At 43.2% G+C, this 10,438-nt stretch overlaps 1 protein-coding gene across 2 annotated transcripts in view; it reads left to right on the top strand.

Annotated features, from left to right (window-relative positions):
• The first annotated feature begins 1,514 nt into the window (after positions 1 to 1,514).
• Positions 1,515 to 10,438, top strand: part of SLC37A2 (solute carrier family 37 member 2) — a 30,935-nt gene continuing 22,011 nt past the window's right edge. For both annotated transcript variants that reach the window (XM_043995724.1, XM_043995723.1), the window contains exon 1: positions 1,515 to 1,628. In XM_043995724.1, the coding sequence (XP_043851659.1) occupies positions 1,570 to 1,628 (59 nt within the window). In that variant the 5' untranslated portion in view covers positions 1,515 to 1,569. The remainder of the gene's footprint in view (positions 1,629 to 10,438) is intronic.

Here is a 10,438-nt window from a genome sequence, read left to right as displayed (position 1 = left end):
CTGGACTGCTTCTTTTGTTTCTACCTCTATGCCCATGCTCCTACCTGTCTGGTGTTTACCCAATGGTTTTCATAACTTTTAATATTCTTTTTCTGCTTGGCCCTATGGGGCTAGTGACAGCCAAACTCATCATTCAGGGCCTTTAAGCCAGATGGATAGAGTTTTTGCAATTGGGTTTATTTTTTTTAACTCAATATACTTTCCTCTGGCACTTACAGGAGGGGATGGTGGAGAGGGGGAATAGGAGAGGAAAGTAGCAAATTGTTTCTCTCCTCTTCACCCCATATTTGTGCAGACAGTCTCCATTTATGTGCCTGTTCTACCATTACTTCTGCGGTGTAGGGACTCAGCCTCAGATCTAAATGCTTCACGTTTCCTCCCTACAGTCTATAATCCACTTTAAAGCTGCATTTCTCGGGGCGGCTAGGTGGCGCAGTGGATAAAGCACCGGCCCTAGATTAAGGAGTTCCTGAGTTCAAATCCAGCCTCAGACACTTGACAGTTGCTAGCTGTGTGACGCTGGGCAAGTCACTTAAACCCCCATTGCCTCACTAAAAAAAAAAGATGCATTTCTCCCTAGGAACCTCTTTTGGTGTCCCTGACCCCCTTCATTCGGAGTTTTAGAGTCAAGAGTAATGATTCTTATATCAGCCATGAGGAAGTACACACACTAACTTTCGGGGGCCTGAGTTTCCTCATCTGTAAATTGTCGGGGAGGTGGGGGGTGGGGGTAGATGGCCTTCAGCTCAATGATTCGACCAGAGCAAAGCTTCTTGAACGGGGTCGTGACCCCGTTACTGAATGTGGGGGGTCGCGAAAAATTTGGCAACAATAAAAGGTTATGGATACCTATTTTATATACCTGTATATACCCGGTGGCATAAAAATTTCTCAGGTGAAAAGGGGTCGCTAGTGGAAAAAAGTTTAAGAAGCCCTGGACTAGGGCAAAGCTGAGCATTCTGATCCCACTTTAATCATAGCAGAAGTCAGCTTTTTCCAAACCCCGGTTTTTGTGCCTTAGTTTCCTCTGTCCCAACATCCTGCGCCTTGCTTTTCTGGGGAGGGTTTGGAAATGGAGCTGGTTGCAGGACAAGCACTTTCTGAGAAAGGGGATGCAGGCGGGCTTTCTTTATTAGGCTTCCCAATAGCTAGTTCAGAAAGTGTAGGGGTTCTGGGGTGGAATGGGAGAGGCCGGGGTCAGTTAAGGTTGAAGCCCGGCAGATATCACAGGTTCTTGGGCCTCAGAGTCTGGGAGACAAAAGTAAAGGCCAAAGGAATTAACCCGAGTTGGGACAGGAGGTAGGGATGCGGAGGAGGGTTATGGGAGCGGAGAGGGCTGGTGCCAGGGCGGGGCAGTTGGGCCCTGACCCAGCCCCTGGGGGAACAGTCTAGGGGCGGGACAAAGCCAGGGGGCCGGGTTTGCTAGCTTTTGGCTTGGGGCACGGGGCGGGCCGAGCCGGCGGTGCATTTAAACCCAGCTCAGCAGCTTTAGTGCTATAAGTTTTCCTGCCTTCCCGGCACTTTCTTCTTCTGCTTTAGGGTAGTGGCCGGTCCCCTTGTCTGCTCACTATGCGGAGCTCCCTAGCTCCCGGAATCTGGCTCCTCCGCGCCTTCTCCAGGGACAGCTGGTGAGTGGGGCTTCTGGGGAGGGGTAGGGGGGCCGTCCGCGGGGCTCGGTAACTTGGAGCCTGCAAACGTCTGGCCTCTCTCTTCCTAGTCGTGACCTCCCCTGGCTCGAGAATCTCAAGCTTTGTGATAAGGTATCTAGATCGCCTGTCTCAAGGAGACAGTGCGGCTCCGCCAGTCGGAGCCAGAGTCTTGGAATTGCTCTGTGTGTGTGTGTGTGTGTGTGTGTGTGTGTGTGTGTGTGTGTGTGTGTGTGTGTGTGATGGTAATGTGCACCCTTGTGTTTGATATCCAAGCACTTAGGCTATTATCTTTGACTCACAACCTGCTCGCAGGGAAACTCAGGCTTGTAGTGGAAGTGCTTGAGATGGCTCCCTGGAGTTCTGCTTGGCCAGTTCTTTGGTGTCCTTCTTGGCCTCTGATTGAATAAAACTCTAATGGGGGAGGAGGGGTAAGGTGAAGGTGGAGGGTCGAAGCAGATGTGATGTGAATTGACTCGCCTTGGAGCCTTGGGTCTATTGACTAGAAAGCAAGAACATCCCAACAGAGAGCAGATTTATTAGCTGAAATGTCGCTCCTGCTTCTCTGCTTGGCTTTCACCAAACTAATTGCCAGTATTTGGTTAATTCAACTTATTTGGCTCCCCTAGCCACTGGGGGTTGGGGAGCGGGAAGGACAAACCTCTTTTCCGAAAAACGACATCTTTCATCTAATTGAGCCACCACTAGAAGTTGGCTAAGCAGCAGCAGCAACAACAACAGCTCACGTTTATCTAGTTACAAAGTGTTTTCTTCAAAAAAACTTTATAAGGTCAATAGTATATTATCTCTGTTTTACAATTGAGGAAAGTGTTCAGAGGAAGATCACACAAGATAGCAAAGATCTGGATTTTGGCTCAGGCCAAAATTCAGCACCTTTGTTGTTCAGTCTTTTTCAGTCGTGACCCCATTTGGGGTTTTCTAGGCAAAGTACTGGAGTGGTTTGCCATTTCCTTCTCCAGCTTATTTTACAAATGAGGAAACTGAGGCAAACAGGGTTAAGTGACATGACTAGAGTCTGAGGCCAGATTTGAATTCAGGAAGATGAGTCTTCCTGACTCCCAGACCAGGCACTCAATCCACTGCCCCACCTAGTTGTTTAGCACCTTTCTACTACCCCACATTGCCTCTCACGGAAGTCGTAGGGCAAGATCTTCAATCTAGACTTTCCTTCCAATACATGTGCACACACTGCTAGCATTTACGGACCCCTGATCTTCCAGTATTTCTCAGCCAGAATATTCACCTCACAAATCTCCTCAAGTCTCCAGATGGTCAAAGTGAGTTGTCAAATTTCAGAGGATTTAGACTCACCGGGAGTTAGAGAGATAGGCAGAACTAGGGACTAGTGTCTGGCAAGGTAGGGAGCCCATCTGTAGGATGAATGAAAGTGTTTTAACCCTCTAGAACATAGCTTCTTAAACTGTGGGTTGAGACCCCCTATAGGGTCTAGTAACCGAATGTGGGGGTGAGGAAAAATGTGGCAAAAGTAAAAGGTTATGGACACCTATTTTATATACCTGTATATCTGGGGTTGCATAAAAATTTCTTGGGCGAAAAAAGGTCACGAGTGGAAAAAGTTTAAGAAGCCCTGCTCTAGAGCTCATAGGTATCTATTTCTTGATGATAAAGTCCATCTGTTACTGGGAAAGGTAAAAGGCTCCAATAGATAGTAGCACCGAGGGATTCAATTTTTAGGGTTTGCTAGGGTGCACAAATGTTTTGTTACAGTCCATAAGCATAGCTAGACATATAAAATAAATTCTGGATCCTGCTTTGGGGAAGATTTACAAGTTAGAAAGAAGCAGACATAATTCTAGAATTAGATGTTATTTGCATGGGGGCCTGATTTGATCTCACATACACCTAACCCCCTTTGGAAACAATCAGTAGGGCCTGGGAACTTGGGTGTGGTGACCCTGGGAGCCTGGAATTGCTATCTAGATCTTTCCCTCCAGCTTGATCCCCAGGATCTTTTGGATAAAACCGACCACCTCAACAACACTCCGGAGGAAGGTGGAATTTTGTTTGTTGTTTGTTTTTTCATCCCCTGGACCGGGGATGGCCCAAAGGAACCCTGGCAGCAAATCTGCAGATCAGGAAAAGGAACCTACCCACACTGTTTCTGTATGATCACTGGGAATGAATTGCGAGTTATTCCACCCTCTTCCATCCCTGGAAGGAGCCTAGGGACAATCACTGATGGGGGAGTCATGCCTTTGCTGGGTTTTTGTAAAGACTAATCTGGGGGGGGAGTGCCGCTAGGTGGCGTAGTGGATAAGGCACTGGCCCTGGATTCAGGAGGACCTCAGTTCAAATCCGCCCCAGACACTTGACACTAGCTGTGTGACCCAGGGCAAGTCACTTAACCCTTATTGCCCCGCCCAGGAAAAAAAAAACTAATTAAGGGCAGCTTGATTATTGCCAGATCAGGTTACAGGTCTGATCAACTCTGAAATCCTGTGCAGGGAGGCAGGACCTTCAACCCAATAGCAGTTATTTACATTGAATTTTCTTGTGTGGCTTGGGTGGAATACTGAAGAGAGAATTGGTAGGGAAGCCCATCAGATTCACCTGATGGACATTTCCAGACCTTTGAAGGAAGAAATAATCAGCAGTGGAGATCTGGGATAGAAGAAGAAAAGGAAGAATTTACTGATAGGATTCTTAAAGGGTGTTTTGTAGGATCTCTCTGGAGAGCTTTAGGTATCACAAAGATTTTCATCTGACTAGGCTGGGTGGCAGGGGGATATATTTTACTCTGAAGAGTAGTGAATTAGAATCAAACCACAAATATTTCATGCCTCCTGTGACTATGGACAGGACAGAACTGGGGCTGTGAGAGATGCAAGAGATTAGCACAGTCCTTGTCATGTACACAGCCCCCAAAAGATAAAAATACGTGGTAATTCTGCATTGTGCCAAATAAGTGGTATCATCAAAACCCAAGTTTATATAAAGCTTTACAGTGATGGAATGTTGTACACACAGTATCCAACTTGAAATTTCATAACACTTTTGTGACAAGGCAATAATGGTTATTGTTACCAGTTTAAGGAAACCGTTCAGCCACTTTAGCTACAAAGTCATTACCACCAAATCCAGAACTCTTTTCTTATGATGCCCTCTCACAGTAAGTATATTGGTGTATGGGTCTAGTGGTCAGACTGAAATAAGTGGAGCCTAAAATGAGGCAAGAGGCTAAGCTTGCTTCTTTTCTTTGCACATAGTAAGGGAGTAATAAGAGCTTTTTTTTTTAAATGAATTTTTATGGATATCTCTTTTTACTCCCAGTATCCCTCCCTTTGCTAAACTCCCAAAGTGCTATCCCATATAACAACATTTGAAAGAAAAAAATGGGGGTAATCAGCAAAACTGACCAATACATCAAAAACGTCTGAAAATACGTGCAATGTACTAAACTTGAAGACCTCCCTGCTCTGCAAAGGGACCGCATGGGGATGGAGCCTTCTTTGGAGTCTGGCTTGTTCCTTCTAGTTTTGCAACATTCACTTTTAATTCTTTTGTGGTTCTTTCCATTTACATTTTTGTGGTTATTATGTATAGTTTTCTTGGCTCTGCTTACTTCACTGTATAAGATCCTGTAAATCTTTTCCTACTTCTCTGTATTTGTCATGTTTGTTGTTTGGGGGAGGGGGCAGTGGGGAGAAGGAATACGTATATAACTCCTACTGAGGGCCAGGTACTGTACTAAGATCTTTACAAATATTATTTCATTTGATCCTCACAACTGTTCCCTTCAAGGTAGGTGCTATTATTATCATCCCTCTGTTATAGTTAAAGAAACTGAGACTGACTAAGGCTAAGCGATTTACCCAGGATCACATATTAGTAAGTGTTTGAATTGAATTTGAATTCAGGTCTTCCTGACTCCAGAAGCATTGAATTTAATATTCCATTACATAATGTATCACGATTTGTTTATCCATAACCCCCCCCCCCCCAACACACACACAAGGATTATATACTTTGTTTCCAGTCCTTTCCCACCACAAAATGTACTTTATTCTTAATAGTGACCTCCTTGGGGTATAAACTAGTGGTAGAATTTCTGGGTCAAAGGGTATGGACATATTAATCCCTTTATTTGCATAATTCCAAATTGCTTTTCTAAATGATTCCATTAATTCACCTCTTATCTTCCCACAACCCCTCCTACTTTGACCACCGCTGTCTTTTTGTAATCTTTGCTAATTTTCTGGGTGTGAAGTAAAGCCCCAGGGTGGTTTTGATGTTTATTTCTCTTATTATTAGTGATTTGGAGCATTCTTTCCTTTGGCTGGTAATAGTTTGCAATTCTTTTGTGAACTGTTCGTTCACTGCTTTGACCACTTATACTGGGAGGTAGTGTTTGGGTTTTGTTATAATTTGTTGTCTAAATATCTTGAATATCCAGTCCTTATTTGAGAAATGTGATATGAAGGATTTTTTTATTTGCTTCCCTTCTGATCCCAGGTCCTTTAAATTTTGTGTATAAGTGTTTCAGTTTCACATAATCAAAGTTAACTATTTTATCTTTGAAAATTTATTATTTATCTTGGCCTTTATCCTTTCTTAAATGTTTGCCCTACCCATAGCTATTTTTTTTTTTACCCATAGCTATTTGATTTGTTTATCTTCTAGTTTTTTAATGGTATAATCTTTGAAGTTAAGCTCACAAATTCATTTATAATTTATTTTGGAATATAGTTTAAGTTATTGGCCTAAGGCTAAATTTTTCCTAAATTGCTTTCCACTTTTTTCAATAGTTTTGTTTTTTTTTTTATCAAATAGGAGTTCTTTCCTAAGTTATTAATGTTTGGTAGTTGGTTTATACTTGAATTCCATTGTTCCTCATTCTCCCTTGTCTAGACTTTTCCTTTATCTACTTTTTATTTTTAAGCCAATACCAAATGCTTTTCATGATTGCTTCTGTATAATGTAATTTGAAGTCTGGAAGTGCTAGACCTCCTTTATCCCTCCCTTTTTTTGTTATTTCCCTTGATAATTAATTCTTCATTCATTCTTTTTTACTGCTCTCAGGTAAATGGCTCTGTCCGGGGCATGGGCAGGGATGCACTTCGAAGGGAAGGAAAAATTCTTTTGGAAGAGGGCTAAAGAGCTAAAGGGAAGATTTGGGGTTGGAAGAAGGGAAGGTAAAGAAAGGCCTGAACCCAGCCATTCAGTGGAATACATTTTCTTGGGCAGGAAGAAGATAGAGAAGCACCTGTGGTAAATGGAAATTTGAAGTCTCCAAGCACAACATACAATTATTTTGTCTCTCCCCTCTGCTCTCACATACAAATACCAGTAGTCCGGGTGTACCCGTTTTCTTGGCCCCTGTGTTCTCTAGGAATTATTTGGGGGCATACTTAGCTAGAGGCAGCTAGGTGGCACAGTGGATAGTTTGGCCATGGAGTCAGGAAGAATTAAGTTTGAATCTTGCCGCTGGACTAGTCCCTTAACTTCTCACAGCCTCAGTTTATTCATCTGTAAAATGGGGATGAGAATAATAGCAACTACCTCTCCAGGTTGTGGTAAGATAAAATATGTAAAGCTCTTTGCAAATTTAGCTATTTAAACACTAGCTAGCTATCTCATCTTCAATTTATTCATTTGTTCATTCAACAAGTATTCATGGCATCTAATGTGCTAAAACTTGGTGGGGGAGGTATTAAAGAAATGCATATGTTTATAGCTCCTGCCTTCAAAGTTACCCTCTTGTTGGGGAAGTCACATTTACATTTAAATAACTGCTATACAAAGAAGAATGTAGTAAGTAGCTCCAGGATATGTATACTATACTATCGGGGAATTCTGAGGCCTGAGGAGGTAGAGACTTTTTGAGTTGGGCTATTGAGGCTTAGTAGAATTTTAGTAGATAGAAATGCCTTGTGAAAAATTGGAGGGGAGTGGGATATAAGAAGGTGCCAGCAGGAAGTAAACATGTTGGCCTAGGGAGTGGCATGTCCCAAGCCCCTGACATTGCAAGTGCCAGGTGTGTTTAAGGTTTCTTAAGGACTAGAAGTCAAGTTTCAGTGTGGTTTATAGGCTTAGTTTATGGGAGTGTTAGACAAGCTGGAAAGAAAGTTTGGTTGGAGTCAGTGTGAAATGTCCTCTTCTATGCAGGAGTAACTAGAACCAGTTAAAGTCAGTTAATATTCAAACACAATTTTCCAAGAGACTCTCCCTGTATGTAAATGATGCTCACTTGGGGCAGGCCGACAGTTTCTGATCCTCTGATCCTCCATGTTTTTGGTCTCCATCTTAGGTGGCATCTAGTCTCAGCTGGGAGGAATAGAAGATCTTGGCATTCCTTCATACTGAGCCTGACTGGCTGCCTGCCTGCCACACCGCCATCTGGGGCTGAGCTGGTTGGAATGCTTCTGAAGATCTGTGTGGTCGATATTTGTGTTGTCTTTTTGGCCTGTGCCTTTCCCAGCCTATCTCCATAGGGGTTTAGGGCATAAAAGTTTAGACAGGAGATGACTTGGGAGGGAGAAAGAAAGAATTTCACTGAGGTCAGCAGTGAAGGCAAGAGGGAAGAAGGTAAGATGGGCATAGCTAGAGACTGGAAATGCCCATTTTAACTATTGTGCAGAGACTGAACAGCTGATATAAATGAAAGCCAGACTACTGAATATCATTTCATATTAGAGAACTCAGATAAGGGCCATACTGGTTTCCTCTTTGATTTCTGTGGTCATTTTGAAGATCACAGGATCGCAGATTCAGAACTGGAAGGGACCTAGATTTCATCTGGTCCAACTCCCTCATTTTACAAACAAGGAAACCAGGAAACCGAGGGCCAGAGAGGTTAAGTGACTTGCCTGAGGTCACAGAGGCAGTAAGTGATAGAGCTGGAATTTCAGCCTGGGTCTTTTGACTCTAAGTCTAACATTCTTTCCAGGACACAGCTTTACCTAATTGATAAGGCCTTGCTAGTTCTATCCTAATAGTCATGGGGTGCTCTGAAGAGGAAGGAGAGGGACTTCTTTTGGCCAGATTTCCACATGAAAAGGTGGAAAGGCTGATGGGGTTAGGACTCGTGGATATGCGTCCCCAGTCCCCAACACCCCAACTCTCCCGTGATTTGAAGGAAGTCATTTCCATCAGCTGCCTCCTGTACTTCCTCTCCTCTCCTCCCCCACCCCAACTTCCTGTTTTCTATTCCACTCAGCATAGAGATTCATATACATAAGTGTCTGGGGCCTCACAGCTACTTGTGGAAGCTGGGGGTGGTGACTGACTATGTGGTGTGTACCCTGGCCCAGTCAAATCTTGTTCTTCTGCCCTGAACCAAAAGCTATGATGGCCCTACAGGAAAAGGGGTGGTCTTCATTTGGGTGTGAAAGTTGATGGTTCTCTCTTCTGAAATGAGAGTTGAGAGGGGATTGAGCAGAGTCTAGGCTGTGCTGTGCTGTGCTGTGCTGTGCTGGCAGTCAGTGGTATTGCTGAAGAGGGAAATGAGAAACCCCCAGAGCATGGGAACTATTTGTTATTTTCCTTTGACATTTGCCTTTTTGCTTTATCCTGGAACACAGTAGGTTCTTAAGAAATGATAATGAATAGATGAATGAATGAATTCATAAGTACTCTCCAGGATAGGTAATGATTATAATCAAATTCAACAAACACTAAGCATTTACTATGTGCAAGGAAACATGTTAAGAACTGGGAGTAAAAGGCAAAAATGAAACAGTCAGTGCTTGTGAGCTTTCTTTCTCCTAGGATGATGGTGGTGGTGATGAAAACAATAAAAGTGATGTTAATAATAACTACCCATTTCTATTGTGCTTTGGGGACAGCTAGATGACATAGTGGATAGAGTGCAGAGACTGGAGTCAGCAAGACTCATCTTTGTGAGTTCATATCTAGCCTGTTGGACTCAGTTTCTTAATCTGTAAAATGAGCTGGAAAAGGAAATGGCAAACTACTTCAGTATCTTTGCTAAGAAAACCCCAGATGGGGTCATGAGGAATTGGATATGACTGAAAAATAACATATTGTGCTTTGAGGTTAACAAAATACTTTCTTTACAGCAATCCTATGAGGTATGTAGTGAAGATCCTTTATCTAGATGAGGCCTATGAATCTGAGACTGTGTGGCCTGGTTTCCAAAACAGTTAACTAGGCTTTAGTGCTTCTCCTCTTCCAACTAGCTGGTATTCTTTTGTGTATATCCTACACACACACACACACACACACACACACACACATGTATATGTATATATGTTGTACATGTATTTCCCATTACAATGCCCTTTTGGAGGGCTGGAGCTGTTTCAGCTCATAACACAATGTCTGGCACATAGTTGGTGCTTAATAAATGCTTGTTGATTGACTGACTAAGAGCTTTTCTATTACATAGTAGTGGTAGGGTTTGAGTACAGTGTATGGGGTGGGATGGGAGGGAATGCCCACACAGGTTGGAGCTTAGAGCTTGGATTTCCATAGAATTCTGAAGGGAATCATAAGAAGTCATCTTATCATCCCCTGGCCTCAAAATAGATACCTCCCTCCTTTGTCCCAGAGAGGTGAAGGTTATCCTATTTTTTAAATTAAAGCTCTCCAGGGGGGATACTTGATCTATGAAAGGAGGGAGTTGGACTGGAAAGCCTCTTAGGTCCCTGGTAGCCTTGGATTGATCATCTGAAGAGTCAGTGACTCAGTCTCTTGTCACCTGTTCCTATGCCTGCCAGTTCTCATTGTCTTCTAAGTTCTCCTAGTTTTTTGAGCTGAAACCTCATGTTGAAGCTTCAGCTGAAGTTCTT

This window comes from Dromiciops gliroides, chromosome 3 (genome assembly GCF_019393635.1).
Source record: "Dromiciops gliroides isolate mDroGli1 chromosome 3, mDroGli1.pri, whole genome shotgun sequence".
In the NCBI taxonomy this organism is placed as follows: Eukaryota; Metazoa; Chordata; class Mammalia; order Microbiotheria; family Microbiotheriidae; genus Dromiciops; species Dromiciops gliroides.
The sequence above is the reverse complement of the archived record's forward strand: the minus strand, read 5'-3'. Positions and strand labels throughout refer to the sequence as shown.